Consider the following 24,055-nt stretch of genomic DNA (forward strand, 5'->3'; position numbering starts at 1 on the left):
TTCCAGCCATTACTGTGAGCCTGTCTTCCCCAAGTATGATGCCACCTGTGCTGTGTACTACAGAACTGTACAATAGGTATAGGTCCTCTCTTCACACTGAGTAGCTAGGGAGGGCCCTCCAAACAAGAAACTATATACAGGGCGCAGTTGGTTTTCTTTGTTGTGTCTGGTGATACCTGAGTATTGTTGATGATAAACCATTCAGATACTGGCAGCTTTTCTTCTCTCATGCCCCTTTTGTAATGAGAGAAGTGGGAGGTTTTGCCCCCTTCTCTCCTGTATCCCCTCCTTTCCATAAACAGTTTCTCCAACCCAGGTAGCTCTCTCAGAAGCTTGGGTGACAGGACTTGGCAGTAGTAGAACAACATTAAGGTAGCAGCCAGCTAGGGACTGAGGACGGACTTCTCCTCTCAGACAACACACATGCACTGTGGCTGGTTTGGTTGGCAGAAAGGCTCCCTTGTAGTGTTTGGAAATGACTGGGCCAGATCTGTTTGGATGCGGTTGAGATGAGACGTGCCGTCACCATCTTTCCACACAGGTGGGTCACTGTTCATTTAGTGATGAATGGATGATTTTCAAGATACTGGTTTTGCTTTGTAATTCAGTTGAATGTGCAATTGTTAGTGAGATAGGATAACCATAATTATTTTTGTGTTGAGCATTGTCAACTGTCCATGGTTTAGAGGAATAGATAGGATGTGAAGATGACAGTTTTCACACAGACATCTGAGCATGGAGATATAATCTATTACTATGCACCTGAGTGTGATGTCTGCCAGGTTTGACATGGATCTGTCACGGAACATTGTCACAGAACATTGTCACGGGGAGCACCAGGGCAGCATACTCTGAGGACTGATTTTAAGAAATTAAATATGGATTTTACTAATCTCCTTCCCGTCTTAACACTCACAGCTTTGCCAGCTGTCTCCTGCTATGTCAACTGAGGATGGAAGTCAACATTTGTGTTTATTTAGTGACCCGTGGGCTTGGTTTTCTAATAACCTGACCTCGGTTACATTTCTCTTCTGGTCTTAAGATTTACTGTAACTCAGTTGGTAGAGCATTAGATTAACTGTAACTCAGTTGGTAGAGCATTAGATTTACTAACTCAGTTGGTAGAGCATTAGATTAACTGTAACTCAGTTGGTAGAGCATTAGATTAACTGTAACTCAGTTGGTAGAGCATTAGATTTACTAACTCAGTTGGTCGAGCATGTATTGTATACTGTTTCTTTGTGGTGTGGTTTTCCTATAAGCCCATGTGCTTCCAACCACACCTGCACACCGTTTTTGGTTTTTATCTCTATTGTTGCCTATCACTTATTTTTAAATAATAAAATAAATGCCAGGATAGTGGGTTCAATTCCCAGGACCACCCATATGACTTTAGGTCGCTTTATATAGGAGTGTCTAATAATTGCCATGTACATGTATATTATATAAGGGGGATACCTAGTCAGTTGTCCAACTGAATGTATTCAACTGAAATGTGTCTTCCGCATTTAACCCAACTCCTCTGAATCAGAGAGGTGCGGGGGGCTGTCTTAATCGACATCCACGTCTTCGGCGCCCGGGGAACAGTGGGTTAACTGCCTTGCTCAGGGGCAGAATGACAGATTTTTACCTTGTCAGCTCGGGGATTCAATCCAGCAACCTTCCGGTTAGTGACCCAACGCTCTAACCACTAGGCTACCTGTCGCCATATATATTAGCTGCATGATATTTTTTTACATATTCTTGTTCAGTGGGAGTTTATAAGAACCAGTTTATCAAAAAATATATGATATTGGTTTAAATATGCTGTTATTTCAACCTCAGACAAATAGTCACAATCTATTAATCTAACTTCAAGAGCTCTGTATCTATCTTGTTTCCTGGTTGCACCTACTGTACTACAGCGTACCTTGTCTGTTTTTCAGCCATTATGTAACACGCTGGACTTCAACAGGCTATAATGGGAGATGTGTTGTCCTGTGTAGAGCATGTCTGGACAACTGGGATTAAATAGCGCATAGGGAAAAAGGGTTATCTGTAGCTGAAGTTCCTGGAGTTGTTGTCACCACCAGGCTCTGGGAAAACCAGTTAAGGTACCTTTCACCATACCAAATAGCCAGGATGAGATGGGAAGTTGCATTGAATGGTGCATGCAGTAACACCACTATAGTGTTAATCTTTATAGTCTTACTCTACGCTGAGAATATAAAACATTAAGAACACCTGCTCTTTCCATGACATAGACTAACCAGGTGAATCCAGGTGAAACCTATGATCCCTTATTGATGTCACCTGGTAAATACACTTCACATCAGTGTAGATGAGTGGGAGGAGACAGGTTAAAGAAGGATCTTTAAGCCTTGAGACATGGATTGTCTGTGTGCCATTCAGATGGTGAATGGGCAAGACAAAATATTTAAGTGCCTTTCAACGGGATATGGTAGTAGGTGCCAGGCGCACTGGTTTGTGCCAAGAACTGCAACGCTGCTGGGTTTTTCACACTCAACAGTTTCCCGTGTGTATCAAGAATGGTCTATCACCCAAAGGACATCCAGTCAACTTGACACAACTGTGGGAAGCATTGGAGTCAACATGAGCCATCATCCCTGTGGAATGCTTTCAACACGTTGTAGAGTCCACCCCCAACAAATTGAGGCTGTTCTGAGGGGAAAAGGGGGGTGTACAACTCCATATTAGGAAGGTGTTCCTGATGTTTGGTATACTTTTATATACTGTGTATATAAAATGTTGATTTGAAGAATCTATAGTCCCACTATGTCAATTACATGTTGATTTTGAAGGCAGGCTATGTGAGACTCCTGCCGGGCCGTTGCATTTGATGTTGTAGGTAATAACACACAGAAATACGAGCCTTAAGTCATTAATATGGTCGAATCCGGAAACAATTACAACAATACTGAATGAATCATCAATAAAATCAATTTAGCCTCAAATAAATAATACCAAATAAATTGGTTTAAATAATGCAAAAACAAAGTGTTGGAGAAGAAAGTAATATGTGCCATGTAAGAAATCTAACGTTTAAGTTCCTTGCTCAGAACATGAGAACATATGAAAGCTGGTGGTTCCTTTTAACATGAGTCTTTAATATTCCCAGGTAAGAAGGTTTAGGTTGTAGTTATTATAGGAATTATAGGACTATTTATCTCTATACGATTTGTATTTCATATACCTTTGACTATTGGATGTTCTTATAGGCACTATAGTATTGCCAGTGTAACAGTATAGCTTCCATCCCTCTCCTCGCCGCTACCTGGGCTTGAACCAGGAACACATCGACAACAGCCACCCTCGAAGCAGCGTTACCCATGCAGAGCAAGGGGAACAACTACTCCAAGTCTCAGAGCGAGTGACGTTTGAAATGCTATTAGCGCGCACCCCGCTAACTAGCTAGCCATTTCACATCGGTTACACCAGCCTAATCTCAGGAGTTGATAGGCTTGAAGTCATAAACAGCGCAATGCTTGAAGCATTGCGAAGAGCTGCTGGCAAAACGCACGAAAGTGCTGTTTGAATGAATGCTTACGAGCCTGCTGGTGCCTACCATCGCTCAGTCAGACTGCTCTATCAAATCATAGACTTAATTATAACATAATAACACACAGAAATACGAGCCTTAGGTCATTAATATGGTCGAATCCGGAAACTATCATCTCGAAAACAAGACGTTTATTCTTTCAGTGAAATACAGAACCGTTTCGTATTTTATCTAACGGGTGGCATCCATAAGTCTAAATATTCCTGTTACATTGCACAACCTTCAATGTTATGTCATAATTACGTAAAATTCTGGCAAATTAGTTCGCAATGAGCCAGGCTGCCAAACTGTTGCATATACCCTGACTCTGCGTGCAATGAATGCAAGAGAAGTGACACAATTTCACCTGGTTAAAATTGCCTGCTAACCTGGATTTCTTTTGGCTAAATATGCAGGTTTAAAAATATATACGTCTGTGTATTGATTTTAAGAAAGGCATTGATGTTTATGGGTAGGTACGCGTTGGAGCAACGACAGTCCTTTTTCGCGAATGCGCACCGCATCGATTATATGCAACGCAGGACACACTAGATAACTACACATGGTTGATGATATTACTAGTTTAACTAGTGATTATGATTGATTGTTTTTTATAAGATAAGTTTAATGCTAGCTAGCAACTTACCTTGGCTTCTTACTGCATTCGCGTAACAGGTAGTCTCCTCGTGAGGCAGGTGGTTAGAGCGTTGGACTAGTTAACTGTAAGGTTGCAAGATTGAATCCCTGAGCTGACAAGGTAAAAATCTGTCGTTCTGCCCCTGAACGAGGCAGTTAACCCACTGTTCCTAGGCCGTCATTGAAAATAAGAATGTGTTCTTAACTGGCTTGCCTAGTTAGATAAAGGTGTAAAAATAAAAATAAAAATAAAAATTGGCGTCCAAAATTACCTATTTCTGATTGTTATGAAAACTTGAAATCGGCCCTAATTAATCGGCCATTCCGATTAATCGGTCGACCTCTAGTAGGTAGCTAGTAGCTGATTCTACACACAGGCTGCTGTTGATTCCCACGTCTGTGTATGCGTAACCTAACGTAGCAGGAGTCAAATAAACGCCTGAAACTAGATCCCCTACATACTGGTCTTGACGAGAAGAAACAAAACTGTCGGGAGGTTCTCTTCTGCACTGTTTAATGGAGGAGGAGTTAATATGGAGTAGGGATGCACCGATATTACATTTGTCTGATTCCGATATTTTCCTTGCCCAAAAAAAACCGATACCGATATTTGACATTTTAGCAGCCTTTTAAGCATTCTAGTACAGTTAAATAGTTGAAACAAAGTGTCATTTGTTCAGTTAGGAACAGATTGTTTAAAAACTTGTAAATTAGAAAAATTACACATCCATGAATGTATTTAATCGCACAACAGACACATATTTTATCTGCCCCGTATTAGAAAGATGGTGAAGTTGCTGGTGGCTCTTCTTACTATCCAGTCTTGACTCTGTGGAGAAACTTCAAAAATAAAATATTGGTTGAAACTAAAATGCAGTTAATCATTTTAGCTTTAACTGTTTGAAAAAAGTACTGTCTCTAGGCTGTCAACCTGCTATAAATGACACAACTTAAACTTTTCAAATGTGCTCAACTGACTTGACGAGTAAAATGAGAGAAATTTACAACACATCTCACCTTTCATTTAGAAAATAAAAAAATAAAAAACTGCTTTGTTTTAAATGAAATTAAAATCTTGACCTATTATACCAGCCATTGATGAACAACAGAAAAGCCACTGGGCTTAGTAAATTTTTTCCAGTGCCATTAGATGGCTGGGTTACAATATGACTGCCCATTTACAATTTTAACATTTGGGGGAGGTTTTTCTTCACAAAGAGGACCTGCTTGACTTTGTCACGAGAGTCTGTTTCTTTATTCGTCTACAATGTGTGAAGCTGCACTGAAAAAGCGCTCACTGTCCACACTAGTACAGGGAGAACCAATATACTTGCGCGCAGCTTTAGCTAGGATGGGGAAATTGTGTTTGTTACTTCTCCAGTATCTACGTGCATCTTCATTCCTGGGAATAGTAGGTTATTTGCAAATAAGGGTTGTGGGGGGGGGTTAGTACATTTTGCATTATTCTTGCATTCCAAATGATCATTAGGCATAGATCAACATTGACAAATGTTGGCCGATGTAGTAACAGAAAATTAAAAATACAACGCTTCTCTCTCTGACACACACACACACACACACTGACCAAAAAGTTATTTTGTTGGCATTTATGTATGGCCCCATTACCAGTAAAACATAATCAAAACCTATTTCTTTCATTTACTTGCTGTGCTGTTTCGTTGTTCAGTCGTTTCATTCTCAACCAGGATTTCATCATGCATGTCAAGCAGTGAATTTTCAGCCCTGTCTGTCCGTGGCCTCTTCTGTCGTCGGTCTTCTTCTTCGGTGTGCACGGTCACTGTCTGTTTCCATCTTGTCCAGCTGTGTGTAACATTTCACGTAAACCCTGTTTCTTGTCTGCATTGAAGTAGCGGTCCTTGTACCTAGCGTCTGCAGCAGACGTGATACCCTCTGTCATGGCACTGAAACGCCTGCTCAACAAAACTGCCGACACAGACCGTGGGGTTAACTTGCAAAAGTACTTTACTAGACACTGTGAACAAGCGATTCGGTGGAATTTGCAAGTTTTAACCCCACTGTCTGTGTCTGCAGTTTTGTTGAGCAGGCGTTTCAGTGCCATGACAGAGGGTATCACGTCTGCTGCAGACGCAGTTGAAGAGCTTATTTCTTGAGTCAGTTGTTCGAATGGCACTAGGAGTGTGCTCATGTTTTCAATGAGAGTCCACTGGTTTGTACTGATTGTTGCAGGTAACTCCTAGTCGGCTACGTACATGCCAAGCACTCGTTTTTGTTCCAGAAGGCTCTCCATCATGTAAAGTACTGTTCCATCTGGTGGAAACGTCTTGCTTAAGCTTTTTCGTTTTCACTCCAAGCTGTTCCTGTATTGCTTGCAGGTGGCTGTATGCTAGCCTGTAAGCAATACAGATCATTTATTCGTTCGACATGGTGGTATCTTTTTGTGTCTGTAAAATTATTTGTGGGAAATGGAGGTGGAAACGCCCTTATGCGCAAATATTTATGTAATAAACAACATCAGAGTAAATTTGGAGTCACGCGATGATATAGTATGTGGTCCTCCCACTACGACTCGGAAACCATGAAGTTTTAGGCTACAGATGAACTAACTAACATTTGTCATAGTTAGTTAAAGCAATTAATTTGTATCCGCTCTCGTCGGACTTCGGCTGCATATTTTCTTCAAATCTGAAAAGTTATGAAGCCACGCCCATTTTATGAAGAATATGATGAACTTTGCAGGGTGGTGAAAGTGCACGGTGATGTGCACTTTCCAATAAATATCGAGTGTCTTATTCTGGTGATGATGATCGATGCTTGACTGCCTGACCAATAAAAAAAATATTCTCGCTCTTATCCATAATAATCTCATCATGTAGATTAGACCAGGGGTTCCCAAACGTTTTCACTCAGGGCCCCCCTTCCAGCATTGGGGAACATCCCACACCCCCTTTGTACGAGTGCACACACGCCACGTCTATTTCTATGGTCACAAGCACTGTTCATGACACAAACTGTTCACGCCCCTCTTGTTTCATGTTATCCAGAGCGTTGGTATCTGTCCTGCTGGCAACAATTTGTCACACTTTTTAATTATTTTTGCTAACGTTTACTGACTGGCCATATTCAACGGGTGCTTTGAAATCTGAGTAGATACATAATTAACAATGTCAATTTGAAATGCACAACTATACCACTTAGCTAAGAAGGATGTGAATAATCAAGTCAATAAATGTTGGGTAGTTAGAAGATAGTTAATATACTGCCTGGCAAGTTCAATGTATAGGTAACTAGCTAACGTACCAGTAAAGTACATACTGCTGTAAAGCTATGTGGTTCGTAAGGATAGTGTAGCTAACAAATTGTCAGCCAACATAACGTGTAACGTTACTTATTTGAAAAGTTATTACTTGAATACTTTTCTCAGCATTTTCTTAACATTTGTCATAGTTAGTTAAAGCAATTAATTTGTATCCGCTCTCGTCGGACTTCGGCGGCATATTTTCTTCAAATCTGAAAAGTTATGAAGCCACGCCCATTTTATGAAGAATTGCATTATGGGCCATAAAAGGACGGAAATAGTGTCCACTGCATGTATACTTTGTATTTTGGCGAATTTAGTACGACATCCGGGAACTTTTGGCATACTAACTATATCCATACTATGACTAATAAACATACTACATTCACATCACAAATAGTATGGTTATGAGTATTCGAACACAGCTTAAATAAAAAATGGGCTAGTTGATCTGGATATTTCTTAAAAGTTATAAATAGCTCTCTAAGGTCTGCAATGACTAACATGACAAGAGGAACTGATGCACCACCCAATGTTGAAGTTGCACCTTGTGCATTCTATTACAACTTTCGAGCGTAAGTTCAAAGCCGGACTGCCGCCCCYCAGTTTGGGAACCACTGGACTAGACAACCCGCACAGCCTACCCACACTGTATCTGCGAACTGTTAGCTAGAGCGCAGGTGCCAAGGCCAGAGTAGGCACATTTAGCTATTTAACGCAACAGCTTTTGTGACAAAACTATCGGTAGAGTTGCAAATGCGATGGAAACACATTGAACTTTACATTTTTATTTGGTTCTTGAAAGCTTAAGTGGAAAGTTACATTTTGTGTGCACTACTTCATTACGCACTGATTTTTATCCGGAACAAGTCCATTTGGTGGAAACATACCACGGGTGGGAAAATGCACATATTTCTAGAATATTCGCATAAATTCTGTCACCAATTGGATGGAAACCTAGCTACAGGCTCTTTCCATTTCCCCTCAACTGAAAACATCTGGTTATTGGGGACTCGGCAGATGCTAGTGTGTGTGCATGCATGTGTGTCAGTTAGGTCAAGCCAATGCTGAGCTGGAGGTTTTGGTTTGACCTTTATCAGAAGTGCAGGTGTGTATCAGTAGCTATCAGAGCAGACCATGGGGTGCTGTTCATGCACACTAGCCAGAATATTCTGTCCTCGTTAGGCTTAGGCCCCGCCTAACTCGTGGTGTTTTTTTTGGGACGTGGTTGTTATGTTGTCATGGAAAGACTGCTGCATCACCTTGAATGAGCCTGGCACGCCTGCTTGTTTTTACATTTCAGTGCAATTGATCACTGCATGTATGTGTAACGTGAAGGTCAGGGCTGTTTCCTAACCAAAATACTGTGGTGTTGGAGGTTTGCCATTGGATTGTTTTGAGTTAATTGTTGCGGTGGTGTGAATCTACTGTGGTCTTAATCAAGATAACTGACATTGCACCACTGAGAGGGATCTATGAAATGTATTTTCTTGGATGTTTTCCCGCTTGTTATTTCTGTGGTCTTTGAATATCCCTCTCATTTTGCTTCAGGGCCTTTCCTTCAGCTGTGGTTGATCACACTTAGGTACACACCCCTAAGTGTATCAAATACCCTGACCAGGCCTAAATTCCCCTTTTTCCTTCAATTGATTTGTGCATTACAAGATGTAGGCTGACATTGCAAGACTAGTGTTTATGACTTGGTTTCCTTCAAGGGGAAACTGAGAATAAGGCTAGAGGATGATTTGTGAACCATTTTGATGAGGGACTCAACGACCTGCCCTGACCAACACCCCAGGGAGGCATTCAGCAATGCAGTATCATCCACTGAAAGAATGTTTTCTTCTCTCAAAGTGAGACTCGGAAATACTTGGTAACACTACCTATTTTCCAAAGACGAAAGGCCTTCTAGGAAAGGCCACTATATGACCCTCATGATTGTATAGGCCTAGCTAGCTGTGCTTAGTGAGGTGCTGACAAGCTAGAAGAAGGGCGGGCAGGCAGAGGAGGCCCACATGGAATTAGGGTGGCCAGTGTCCGTCTGCTAAATATAAAGCCAGGGATGATAGCCTTATAATAGTTGTCCTGTAAGCTGCCTCGTAACTTGCCACAACAACAGAGAATAGGTAATTGACATGGCAGTCAGGCTCCATGCCGTCTCAGCCATGTTGTTGGCTACATAGGCCTACAACATAGAGTGGAACAGTATGGTTAGTATCCAAGATAGGTCATAGGTCCACTCTAACCCTTACAGCTGATGACTTTGCATAGCATGACCTCACACATTTGACATTGAACAGCCAAAATGCCCTGGACATGTGTTGTTTACATGCTGTAACCATAGTTTTGTAAGTTTTGACATTTCATCCTGTCACCACCTCCCTATCTAGAAAAGCATGCTCTGTTATGCAAGTTACTCAAAATATGCCACTCAAAGCAGAGCATGTTGTCTTTACCAAAAAAATGTGGAGAAAGACAGCAAGTCCCAAGAATGGACCTCTGACAAATATAATAGTTGCAGTCCATTATTGGGTGTTGCTGACTTCTGCCCTCTTTTTGAAGACTTCTAGTAGCCTGTCCATTTACTCAGACAAGCACTCCATTCTCACAGTGCTCTTTGGTAGCACCGGCATACCTGCATAAATTACCAACACTTGACTTGGGAATGTGCTTCATTTTTTTTTGTCTTACAAATGAACTGGCCTCCCTTGTTTACAGCTTAAAATGTCTGGATCGTTGACGCAGCAGTTTCTTCCACTGCTTTCTGTAAGGTAATTCCACCATTATACATCACAAGGCAGGGTTGTTGCTGCGGTTAGACCTCAAGCTGGTAAACCTGCTGATGTGGTGATCTACATAGCACATTGTGGCTGTGTGTGCGTGCAGAGTCTCTGCACATGCGTGTGTTTATGGCCATATATGTGGGAGAGAGAAAGTGTGTTCAGGTGAGTGTGTGTGTGAGGGGGATTTGTCATACTCCCTGTTCACCAACGCCTTCTGTCCCGGCCTCACACACTCTCCCTCTGCTACAGCAGTGCTATACACACACACAATCATCATCCCTGACACTTTGTTTAAAGTCCTACTGTATTATCAGGCTGCAGTGGGGCAGTGAGTCTCAACAAATCCATACATTTTTCTTCTGATCTGCCACTTCTCTAAGCAGGGCGGGATCTGATCTGTCTGAGCTCGAAATGAAATGAATACTGTTATGAATGATGGAATACTGTACACACAGCTACACACTGCCCTGGGATTCTCCCTTCTCAGAGCTTTGAGATACCTAGCAGTCGAGGGAATGGGACTAGGAAATAATTTAATTATTTTTAAAAGTAATATACAGTGCAATCGGAAAGTATTCAGACCCCTTGACTTTACAGCCTTATTCTAAAATGGATTAAATACATTTTTTACCTCAAATCTACACACAATACACCTTAATGACAAAGCAAAAACAGGTAGATGTTTGCTAATTTATTCAGACCCTTTATACAGTACTTTTGCAGCACCTTTGCTAGCGATTACAGCCTCGAGTCTTCTTGGGTATGACGCTACAAGCTTGGTTCTTCCATTCTTCTCTGCAGATCCTCTCAAGCACTGTCAGGTTGGAATGGATAATGTTGCTGCACAGCTATTTTCAGATTTCTCCAGACATGTTCAATTCCGTGCTCTTGCTGGGCCACTCAAGGACATTCAAAGACTTGTCCCGAAGCCATTCTTGCGTTGTCTTGGATGTGTGCTTTGGGTCGTTGTCTTGTTAGAAGGTTCACCTTCTTCGCCCCAGTCTGAGGTCTCAGTTTCATCAGACCAGAGAATCTTGTTTCTCATGGTCTGAGAGTCCTTTAGGTGCCTTTTGGGAAAACTATAAAGGCCCGATTGGTGGAGTGCTGCAGAGAAGGTTGTCCTTCTGGAAGGTTCCCCCACCTCCACAGAGGAACTCTGGAGCTCTGTCAGAGTGACCATCAGGTTCTTGGTCACCTCCCTGACCAAGGCCCTTCTCCCCCGATTGCTCAGTTTAGTCTGGCGGCCAGCTCTAGGATGAGTCTTGGTGGTTCCAAACTTCTTCCATTTTGAGAGTGATGGAGACCACTGTGTTCTTGGGGACCTCCAATGCTGCAGACATTTTTTGGTATACTTCCCCAGATCTGTACCTCGACACAAACCTGTCTTGGAGCTCTAAGGAAAATTCCTTTGACCTCATGGCTTGGTTTTTGCTCAGACAAGCACTGTCAACTGTGGGACCTTATATAGACAGGTGTTTTTGCCTTTACAAATCATGTCCAATAAATGTAATTTTCCACAGGTGGACTTGTAGAAACATACTCAATGATGATCAATGAAAACAGGATGAATACTTATGTAAATAAGTATACATTTACAAACATTTCTAAACTTTTTTTGGGGGTAGATTGATGAGGGAAAAAAATATTTAATCAATTTTAGAACAAGGCTGTAACGTAAGAAAATTTAGAAAAAGATCTGAATACTTTCCAAAAGAACTGTATATGATCAGGACTTGTATCTGTGACCTAGAGATGTGGTATGCGGTGCAGTGAGTTGTAACTGAACCTGTGACCAGAACGTTACAGCAGGTCAACCCCCTAAGCCAACCATCTAACCTTGGTAGCTCGACAAACACAATTTAAATGGACGGTCAGTGAGTCATCCAGTCTACAAAATGTTCGCCATGCAACAATAGGTCAGATGGGTCATGGCTTGGAGCAGGATCGCTGGCTCATCAGACTCCATGATGGGTGAAGCGATCAATAGGTAGGCAGACTGCACTAATCAAAGACCTCATGATGGATGAATGGATCAATATGTAGGCAGACTGTATTAATCAATGCCATTGGCGTGTATGTGAGTTCAAAGACAACGATTCAAATACAAACCGCCAATCCTGAGTCAGGTGTAATTCAGTGTCCATTGATGGCCCATTGTGACATGGCTACGCGGCTCTGAGACCACCCTCCGTGGGGGACGCACAGCCCTACTGCGCACCTCCCCAAGATTCCCAACCAGCACAGCTCCGCCTTAGCATCTTCTATTCATTTGAATGYGGTGGTGGTTGGAAAAATAGCCGCGCTGAGAATTCCAGAAGTTCTTAAAGCCAATGGTCCAATATTCTAAAACACTACTGTGCGGACATGTAGACCTACATTTTTGGGGACTTTTATGAGTGCTTAAGGCAGTGGTCACCAACCGATCGGTCCATCTCCAAGGCTTTCCTAGTCTTTGCTTCATGCAGTTTGCGGTATGTGCACTTCATTCAGTTGTCCTGCGCACCGTGTATTCAAAGTTTTTTAATTTTTTTAAACTATTCTTTGCGTCTGAAAATACTAACTCTGCCTACCCGGCAGGCCCAGAGAGAAAATCAAGTTCACCTATAGGCCTACCGCTGGCTAATCCGATAGCTCAGATCACTGTGTATGCAGCTTCCACAATGAAGATGATATTCGACTGTGATATTTCACAACTTTTTTTAAAAACCATGACTAGAGAGACTACAGAAAATAGCTGATTTTTTATGAGTTCATGTTTAAGATTTTATTCAGCACTGGCAACACTTTCTTCAACTGTTTTATAATCCTTAAAATGCCCTCTCCCAAACCACTCGCACTACCACTCGCACCACTCGCACTACCACTCGCACTAAGTGAATTGATAGGCTTGCATTGTTATTACGGCTTGTCTTTCTAATATCGAGGATTATTTCACGTTCTGGTCATACGACTAACAACATGAATTGGTGCATGAGTCAGAACTAATGAAGTGCGGCTTGTGTTTTGCCATCAGCTTGAAGACAGTGTCCCCTTTTTGGTCAGTCTGCAGAGGGAGGAAGAGCTGAGGGACTGTGAGAGGCAATCTCTCTCTCGCTCTCCCTCCCTCCATCTGCTGGGACTGACCATCAGATGCAGTCACCATCAGCCCAGTAAAAAAAAAAAGCTAATAATTTAAATCTGACTCACAAGTAATACTATGTATTACCAGTGTGATCATATAATTCGCATTTTTAAATATCATTTTTAAAATGGTCTGAGAAGAACAACCATTGGTGGGGCAATTCAAGAATACCCAATATGCAGTGATCATGTATTGAGATGAATGTGTTTTAATTTTTTTTTTTTTTAAAGTAATATCTTTTTAAGAACAAAAGTGATCTCAGCTCAGAAAAGGTTGGTGACCACTGGCTTAAGGCGTCACCAGTGCACACAGCCCAGCTCTCCCAGGGTGATGTCGGTGGTGGTTGTTTATGTGCCTGCATGGTTGGCACAAATTTAAACCTGATAGCCTGTCGCCCTCACTCAGTCAGCTGGCCTCCCAACACCACCAATGTAATCCATATCTGGGCCTCTATTTTGGTTAGCCAAGCAGTACACAGTGTATACACATTCACGTATACACACACTCACATATAGCCTACGTACTTACAATCACAAACAACATCCAGAGAGGGTGGAGTTGAGGTTAGGTCAGGTAGCTCAACAGTTGGAAGTTTACATACACTTAGGTTGGTCATTAAAACTCATTTTTCAACCACTCCACAAATTTCTTGTTAACAAACTATAGTTTTGGCAAATCGGTAAGGACATCTACTTTCTGCATGACACAAGTAATTTTCCAACAATCGTTTACAAACAGATTATTTCACTTATAATTCACTGTATCACAATTCCAGTGGGTCTGTGCCTTTTAAACAGCTTGGAAAATTCCAGAAAATGATGTCATGGCTTTAGAAGCTTCTCATAGGCTAATTAACATAATTTGAGTCAATTGGAGGTGTACCTGTGGATGTATTTCAAGGCCTACCTTTAAACTCAGTGCCTCTTTGCTTGACATCATGTTAAAATCAAAAGAAATCAACCAAGAACTCTTGTAGACCTCCACAAGTCTGGTTCGTCTGTAACGGCAGCCTTCCTCTTCGTCTGAAGAGGAGGTGTAGCAGGGATCGGACCAAGACGCAGCGTAGCTCGTGTTCAACATGTTTAATAAAAGACGATAACGTGAACACTATACAAATACAAAATAACAAATGTGGCAAAACCGAAACAGTCCTATCTGGTGCAATGAACACAAAGACAGAAGAAAATTTTACCATATTAATGACCTAAGGCTCGTATTTCTGTGTGTTATTATGTTATAATTAAGTCTATGATTTGATAGAGCAGTCTAACTGAGCGGTGGTAGGCAGTAGCAGGTTCGTAAGCATTCATTCAAACAGCACTTTCGTGCGATTGCCAGCAGCTGTTTATGACTTCAAGCCTATCAACTCCCGAGATTAGGCTGGTGTAACCAATGTGAAATGGCTAGCTAGATAGCGGGGTGCGCGCTAATAGCGTTTCAAACGTCACTCGCTCTGAGACTTGGAGTAGTTGTTCCCCTTGCTCTGCAAGGGCCGCGTCTTTTGTGGAGCGATGGGTAACTATGCTTTGAGGGTGGCTGTTGTCGATGTGTTCCTGGTTCGAGCCCAGGCAGGGGCGAGGACAGGGACGGAAGCTATGCTGTTACACTGGCAATACAATAGTGCCTATAAGAACATCCAATAGTCAAAGGTATATGAAATACAAATGGTATAGAGAGAAATATTCCTATAATAACCTCAACCTAAAACTTCTTACCTGGGAATATTGAAGATTCATGTTAAAAGGAACCACCAGCTTTCATATGTTCTGAGCAAGGAACTTAAACTTTAGCTTTTTTACATGCCACGTATTGCACTTTTACTTTCTTCTCCAACACTTTGTTTTTGCATTATTTAAACCAAATTTAACATGTTTCATTAATTATTTGATGCTAAATTGATTTGATTGATGTATTATATTAAGTTAAAATAAAAGTGTTCATTCAGTATTGTTGTAATTGTCATTATTACAAATAATATTACAGCTTTTTTTGGTCCTCCAATAATCGGTATCGGCATTGAAAAATCATAATCGGTCGACCTCTAATGTAAACTTCTGACCCACTGGGAATGTGGTGAAAGAAATAAAAGCTGAAATAAATCATTCTCTCTACTATTATTCTGACATTTCACATTCTTAAAATAAAGTGGTGATCCTAGCTGACCTAAGACAGGGAATTTTTACTAGAATTAAATGTCAGGAATTGTGAAAAACTGAGTTTAAATGTAGTTGACTAAGGTGTATGTCATCTTCTGACTTCAACTGTATATAGTGTCGGGTCTGTTCTAAAGACATTATCATCACACTGATCTTATTTCCCTTCCTGAGAGAACATGATGTTACAACTTCTGTTTTGTAGCTGCATGAGAACAACAGTTTATCCTTAGACTTGTTGTTTTGAGTTGGGTAACATAGACGGTTATAGTATTTCAACTTCTATGATTGCTGATGATGGGTGGCCTGACAGTGAAAGCTATCTCTTCCAGTATCCTAAAACTGAAGGTCCCTTCTCCGGACCCATTTTGTCACCCAAGACTGTGAGCTTGACAAAATATCACGTTTGGTCACAATTGGGGCTCTGGCTGTCATGAAATGTTGTCAGCTGGTGATTGTCAAGCAAATAACTGTCGGTCTCACGGTATTTGACTGTTAATTAACATAAGCACATTTAGCATCTCCTGGCTCCCACATGCTGCTGATGCAAACCTTTGGAACATCTACACTACCGTTCAAAAGTTTGGGGTCCTTGTTTTTGAAAGAAAACCATTTTTTTTTAAACATCAAATTGATCAGAAATACAGCGTAGACATTGTTAATGTTGCAAATGACTATTGTAGCTGGAAACGGCAGATTTTATGGAATATCTACATAGGCGTACAGAGGCCCACTATCAGCAACCATCACTCCTGTGTTCCAATGGCACATTGTGTTAGCCTTTTAAAATGATAAACTTGGATTAGCTAATTGATCATTAGAAAACCCTTTTGCAATTCTGTTAGCACAGCTGAAAACTGTTGTCCTGATTTAAAGAAGCAATAAAACTGGCCTTCTTTAGACTAGTTTAGTATCTGGAGCATCAGCATTTGTGTGTTCGATTACAGGCTCAAAATGGTCAGAAACAAAGACCTTCTGAAACTCGTCAGTCTATTCTTGTTCTGAGAAATGAAGGCTATTCCATTCGAGAAATTGCCAAGAAACTGTCACGACTTCCGCCAAAGTCGGCTCCTCTCCTTGTTCGGGCGGCGTTCGGCGGTCGACGTCACTGGTCTTCTAGCCATCGCCGCTCCACTTGTCATTGTTCCATTTGTTTTGTCTTGTTTCCCCGCACACCTGGTTTACATTCCCTAATCACACTACATATATATTCCCTCTGTTTCCCCCATGTCTTTGTGTGGAATTGTTTTGTTACAAGTTACGCGCCAGGCTGGTTTTTCCCCAGGTACTGTGTTGAACCCGAGTGTGTTTAATTGTTTAACTTATGCATTATTGTGACTGTTGTCGCGCTTTGCACTTTTGCCATTTGGTTGGAGGTTTTTGACGCAGGTGCGTCCGCCTGTTGTTACTTTTGCCAATTAAAGTGTGCGCCTGATCACAACTCTCCGCTCTCCTGCACCTGACTTCTTACCAGTAGCACACAACCTGACAGAAACTGAAGATCTCGTACAACGCTGTGTGCTACTCCCTTCACAGAACAGTGCAAACTGGCTCTAACCAGAATAGAAAGAGTAGTGGTGCACAACTGAGCAAGAGGACAAGTACATTAGAGTGTCTAGTTTGAGAAACAGACGCCTCACAAGTCCTCAACTGGCAGCATCATTAATATGGTCACCATAACAGCCCTAGTCACAATGTAGTTTTGTCTTGGCCCTTTGATCTCACTAGACCTAGGCTATATAACCTTGTCATATTTCAGTCGACAGAGCCAAAAGATTTCTCATTCGCTTTTGTCTTACACAACCAAACGCTTCAGTTTTGACCTTGAGGACTCTGACCTTTCACAACTGTGAACATTGATTTGATTGGAAGCATAGTCACATTGAGTCATAAGGAATAGATATATTGAGTATCATAATTGATAGTGATGTACAGACAGTGAATCTCTTTTCAGAACGGTACGGATTATACAGTACTGATTATCTCCTCTTGGAAAAGCATTTATTTTCTATCCATGTTTGCGATGAGTGGAGTGGCATAGGTAATCTGATTTCAGCCATGTACTGTAAATAAACAACCATCAAAATAGTCCCCCTAGCTGCCCTAAATGTTGAGCATGTGTGGAGGGCTAAAGCTAGTCACAGGAGGCGACAGACTGCAACTTAATCATTTGTTCCCAACCTTGAACTTTACAGGCATCTACATATCTCTTTCCTTCCCTTTATACCACTCCTTTTCTCATACCCTCACTCACTCGCTCTCTCAATCCCTTTTTGACAGACTCTCACGTGAGTATACAAAAATAATGGTCTATTTTCTTTGCGAGTGTCACCTGGGTAGATAAATATGTAATTTGGTAAGGAGCAGAGCCATTCAGTGGTCAGGTTACCACAGAACGGGGCGGTTGTGGGCTAATGCTAAATGTTTCTATTGACACTCATCTGATACACTCTTAGAAAAAAAGGGTTCAAAAGGGTTCTCCGACTGTCCCCATAGGAGAACCCTTTTTGTGTCCTTGTAGATCCCTCTGTGGAAAAGGTTCTTCAAAGGGTTCTCCCGTGGGGAAATCCTAAGAACCCTTTTAGCACCTTTTTATTCTATCTAGAACCTAAGAGTGTTTTTTTATTCTAAGAGTGTATTTTTATTCTAAGTTTTTTTTATTTTTACCATTCCAAATAAAATACAATTCTATTTGTCACATGCGCCGAATACAACAGGTGGACCTTACCGCGAACAAGCCCTTTACCAACAATGCAGTATTTTTTCATTTTTTTAAAAATGTATAAGAATAAACAATAAAAGTAACAAATAATTAAAGAGCAGCAGTAAAATAACAATAGCAAGTCTATATACAGGGGTACCGGTCGAGTCAATGTGGGGGGGCACTGGTTAGTCGAAGTAATTGAGGTAATATGTACATGTAGGTAGAGTTATTAAAGTGATTATGCATAGATTATAACAGAGTAGCAGCAGTATAAAGGGGGGAGGGGGACAATGCAAATAGTCTGGGTAGCCATTTGATTAGATGTTCAGGATTCTTATGGCTTGGTGGTAGAAGCTGTTTAGAAGCCTCTTGGACCTAGACTTGGCGCTCCGGTACGGCTTGCCATGCGGTAGCAGAGAGAACAGTCTATGACTAGGGTGGCTGGAGTCTTTGACAATTTTTAGGGCCTTCCTCTGACACCGCCTACTATATAGGTCCTGGATGGCAGGAAGCTTGGCCCCAGTGACGTCCTGGGCCTTACGCACTATCCTCTGTAGTGCCTTGTGGTCGAAGGCCGAGCAGTTGCCATACGAAGCAGTGATGCAACCCATCAGGATGCTCTCGATGGTGCAGCTGTAGAACCTTTTGAGGATCTGAGGACCCATGCCAAATCTTTTCAGTCTCCTGAAGGGGAATAGGTTTTGTTGTGCCCTCTTCACGGCTGTGTTGGTGTGTTTGGACCATGTTAGTTTGTTGGTGATGTGGACACTAAGGAACTTGAAGCTCTCAACCTGCTCCACTACAGCCCCGTCGACCTTGCTTTGGAGAGAGAGCGAGAGACTCATTCCTACCCTGAATGATTAATCGTAGAGCCGTAGCCTGCCTGTGTGGTTCACTGAAACCAGCCCTCCTCTGACCACACGGGTCAAATTCACAACACACTTCTGCTCACTGCCGATTGGACAGGACACGAGGGGGGAGTAACAACCCTGATCCTGCTTAGTGCAGCAAAGAAACAAAACGGTTAAACTGAACTACCCCCCCCCCCCCCCCCAACCACACACACACACTCACAGTCCCCTAGCCTCTCGTTCCCCAGCTCCCCTCCTGGTGTGGATGCAGGCAGGGTGGAGGGTGTAGTACGACGTGACTGTTATGTAACCGTCCTGTGTCAGGCAGCAGGCACACAGCAGGCAGGCTGGGAGGGCAGTTAGTAACAGGGTCTTTTTACCCACACTGATAACTCACCGACTGAGCCCCTCTGTCCTGCTCTGTCCTTCAGAATGTTTATACTGAGGCCTTTTGTTTGCTTTTCTCTCATACACATACTGTTAAGCCGAGAAGAGACTAGGTTGTTATTCTGCCTGGCAACAGCTGTATTGAAAAGGACTAATAGCCTATTCCTTACATCTGCTGTTCTTCTTTGCCACTGCAGCATAGGCACTAGTGGAAATGCTACAGTGGTTGAATGTTAGTGGGAAACTATTGGATTGCTTTACCTTTTCATGTGACTAGGTTAGCTAAATGGATACGGTATAAGTTCTTTTTTATAAGGGTTATAAATCTGAGACAGTTGAAGTACTGTTAGTGGTTAACCCACTCACATAGCAGGCCACTCACATAGCAGACATCATTCAGAGAATAAAGGCAACACCAATTGCCCAAAGCTAAATATATCCCCTTCTAACAAACTCTCTTCCTCCCAGCTTGTGTTTTCTTATTGCATCAAATGAGGAAACTCATCCAAAGACTCATAAGATGAAAGCCTATAATGCACTACAATCTCTCTCCGGTCTCCTTCTCAGGTCTCTCCTCTGTATATAAATGAAAAGCACCAGAGAGAGAGACTGCTTAATGTTAGTGTGGGAATTGGCTAGTGGATTCTCAGATGGCGCATGCATTAAACGAGCAGTTCCAAGACTCAATCATTTATATGTAGCCTATAGACGTGTCCTTCTGAAACCATGACCCCTCCTGCAGTCACGCCTCTCAGCCTCTCGTCAGCATGTCCTCTCTCCTCTCTCTTTCTCAAAACTACTGACTGACAGGCAGTGTGAGCACTAGGCCTAACCCAGAGAGCCTCTCCGGCACATTCAGATCCCCAGTCAGCGTGCAGTGAACCCCCATGGCCCTCCAAGTGCTAACAGGTCTTGATTGACTGGTTCCGGAGCCCCTATTCTGCCCCCTTGTAACTGTCACTTACGGTATAATTTTTGATGCATCTTATGGATGCTTAGCTAGTATAGTGTTAAAATGGTGATTATTGATTAAAGCTTACAAAGGGATAAGGGGTGTAATGGTTCAGTACCCGGTCACAGAAGACCCAGTGTTTTGCCTGCATTACTTAGTTCTACATGACTATGTTGTATCAGAGGCCTTTGCTCAATCACTGCAAGCCACTGATTTTCTCACACAGACCAGTCCATCTCCTAGAATGCGTCCCAAATGGAACACTTGACCTGGGCCGGTTGGTACTATATAGAGATTAGGGTACCATTTGGGACGCACACCTGGTCTCTTGTGCATCTTTCATCAGGTAGGGAGAGCCACTGATCTCTCATGAGGAAATGGGCCCCATAAAGTGAGGATGGATACCCTGGCCTGCAGTAGACCAGTGTTTCTCAACTCCAGTCCTCCAGTACCCCCACAACAGACCATCTCCAGTCCTCCAGTATCCACAACAGACCATCTCCCCAGTACCCCCAACAGACTTCCTCTAGTATCCCCAACAGACTCATCCTCCAGTCTCACCCCCCAACAGACCATCTCCAGTCCCTCATCCCAGCCCCCCAACCACCATCTGCCACTCCCTCCAGTTACCCCCCCCCCCCCCCAACAGCCATCTGTCCTCCAGCCTCCCTCCGAGTACCCCCCCCCCCCCTCCCAACAGGCCCACCATCCTCACCAAGTGCTTCACGTACCCGACCCCCCCCCCCCCCTCCCCCCACAGACCAACTCCCAGTCACCCTATGATACCTCCATCCCCTCCCTCCTCGGCCCGCACCCCCCAACAGACCAATTCAGCCTCCATACCCCCCACCCCCCCCCCCCAACCAGACCATCTCCAGTCCTCCATACCCCCCCCCCAAACAACCATCCCAGTCCTCCCAGTACCCCCAACAACCATCTCCCAGTCCTCCAGTACCCCCAACCAAGCCATCTCACGTCCTCCAGTATCCCCAACAACCAATCTCCAGGTCTCCCAGATACCCCAACAGACCACTACTCCGGCCTCACCAGCACGCCCCAACACACCATCCCAGCCCTTTCCATCCCCACCCCCAACCACCACATCTCCATACCCCTCCCACCCAAACAGACCATTCTCAGACCCCCCCCCAAGGACCAACCATCCCATACCTCCCCCCAACAACCATCCCAGTTCCCTTCCCACCCCCCAACAACTCACCATCCCCCCTAACCCCCCAACAGAACAACACCATACCACAAACTCCTCCACTCACCCCCAACAGCACAACCTCCACGCCTCGAGACCCCCCAAACAACCATTCTCCCAGCCTCCAGATCCCCAACAGACCATCCCAGTCCCTCCAGTACCCCAACCAACCATCTCCATCCCCAGTATCCCAACAACCATCCTCCAGTCCCCTCCAGTCTCCCAACAGACCACCTTCTCCCAGTCCGTCCAGCTCTCCTACAGACCATCTCCAGTCCTCCAGTATCTCCAACAGACCATCTCCAGTCCTCCATATTCCACACCCATCTCCAGTCCTCCAGATCTCCAACAGACCCATCCCAGTCCTCCATACCCCCAACAGACCATCTTCCAGTCCTCCATACCGCCCAAACAGACCATCTCCAACCCCCAACGCACCATCTCCAGTATCCCCCCAACGGACATCTCAGTCCTCCAGTACCCCCCAACAGACCATCTCCAGTACCCCCCCCAACAGACCATCATCCAGTATCCCCCCAAACAACACTCCAGTATCCCCAACAGATCCATCCCAGATCCCAACAACCATCTCCAGTCCTCCAGTATCCCAACAGACCATCCAGTCCTCCAGTAACCCCCAAAGTACCATCTCCCAATACCCCAACAGACATCTCCAGTCCTCCAGTATCCCCAACAACCAACTCCATCCTCCAGTACCCCCAACAACCATCTCCAGTACCCCCAGACAGACCATCTCCAGTCCTCCCAGTACCCCAACAAGCCATCTCTGTCCTCCAGTATACCCACCAACCGACCATCCTCCTCATACCCCCCCAACAGACCATCTCCAGTCCTCCAGTACCCCCCAACAGACCAACTCCAGTCCTCAGATACCCCCCAACAGACCATCTCCAGTCCTCCAGTATGTCACAACAGACCATCTCAGTTACCCTCCCAACAGACCAACTCCAGTCCTCCATACCCCCCAACAGACCAACTCCAGTCTCCAGTACCCCCCACAACAGACATCTCCAGTCCTCCAGTATCCACCAACAACCACTCCAGTACCCCACCCCACACAGACCACACCCATCTCCAGTCCCCCAACAGACCAATCCATCCTCCAACCCCCAACAGAACAACTCCAGTCCTCCAGTCCCCCCAACAGACCATCTCCAGTCCTCCAGTACCCCCAACAGACCATTCTCCAGTCCTCCAGTACCCCCAACAGCCGATCTCCAGTTCTCCAGTATCCACAACAGACCTCTCCAGTCCACCTGTACCCCCAACAGACCTCTACAGTCCTCCATATCACCAACAGACCATCTCCATCCTCCCAGTATCCCCAAACAGACCAACTCCAGCCTCCAGTACCCCCCAACAAACATCTCCATACCCCCAACAGACCATCTCCAGTCCTCCAGTACCCCCAACAGACCATCTCCAGTATCCCCCCAACACGACCATCTCCAGTCCCAGTATCCACCAAAGCCATGCTCCATATCCCCCCAACAGACAACTCCATCCTCCAGACCCCCCAACAGACCATCTCCAGTACCCCCCCAACAGAACAACTCCAGTCCGCAGTATCCCAACAGACCAACTCCAGACTCCAGTAGCCCCCCAACAGACCAACTCCAGTCCTCCATACCCCCCAACAGACCATCTCCGATCCTCCAGTATCCACAACAGACATCTCCAGTACCCCCCCCAACAGACCATCTTCCAGTCCTCCAGCACACCCACCCAACAGACCAACTCCAGTCCTCCAGTACCCCCCCCCAACAGACCATCTCCAGTCCTCCAGTACCCCCCCCCCCCCCCCCCCCCCCCCCCCCCCCCCCCCCCCCCCCCCCCTCCCCCCCCCCCCCCGCAACAACCAACTCCAGTCGCTCCATACCCCTCCCACAGACCATCTCCAGCTTCTCCAGATATCCCCAACAGACCAACTCCAGTACCCCCAACAGCACACATTTATGTTGTAGCCATGGACAAAAACACCTGATTCAACTTGTCAAGAGCTTGAGGATTAGTTGACAAGTAGAATCAGGTGAGTTTGTCTGGGGCCACAACAAAAAATATGTATTGTTGGGGATACTGGAGGACCGGAGTTTGAAAAACACTGCAGTAGAGGATGCCAGAGATGATGAGGAAATCAGCCAGGGTAGCATGAGGAGGCCAAGGGAATCACTGTAGGGTTGAATAGCAAGGCTCACTTTTCACTTGTTTAACAGTGGTACTGTAACCCCCAAGGCAGCTGTAACCCTATAACTGTAAACCTGTCCTGAAGTGTGTAATCAATGTTCTGAATGGTTCTGGGGAATGGATAACAATGTGATAAATTAGCTGATTGATTTGTCCTCTGGGGGAGCTTGTTTGAGGAGCATGGCAATGTTGGTGTCAGTCAGTGCCTTACTGGATCGATTAGGCCTAGCTCCTGGCTAGT

General features: G+C 44.1%; 2 protein-coding genes across 2 annotated transcripts in view; both read left to right on the top strand.

Moving 5' to 3' along the window:
- Positions 1–24,055, top strand: part of LOC111954998 (solute carrier family 45 member 4-like) — a 91,746-nt gene that overhangs the window by 8,853 nt on the left and 58,838 nt on the right. The gene's annotated exons all lie outside the window — the stretch shown is intronic.
- On the top strand, positions 21,182–23,228 carry LOC139023257 (uncharacterized). The gene is made up of 2 exons (XM_070436004.1): positions 21,182–22,211; positions 22,450–23,228. Exons 1-2 carry the CDS (start codon positions 21,182–21,184, stop codon positions 23,226–23,228), a joined length of 1,809 nt encoding a protein of 602 aa, XP_070292105.1.

Source organism: Salvelinus sp. IW2-2015, linkage group LG30 (genome assembly GCF_002910315.2).
Source record: "Salvelinus sp. IW2-2015 linkage group LG30, ASM291031v2, whole genome shotgun sequence".
In the NCBI taxonomy this organism is placed as follows: Eukaryota; Metazoa; Chordata; class Actinopteri; order Salmoniformes; family Salmonidae; genus Salvelinus; species Salvelinus sp. IW2-2015.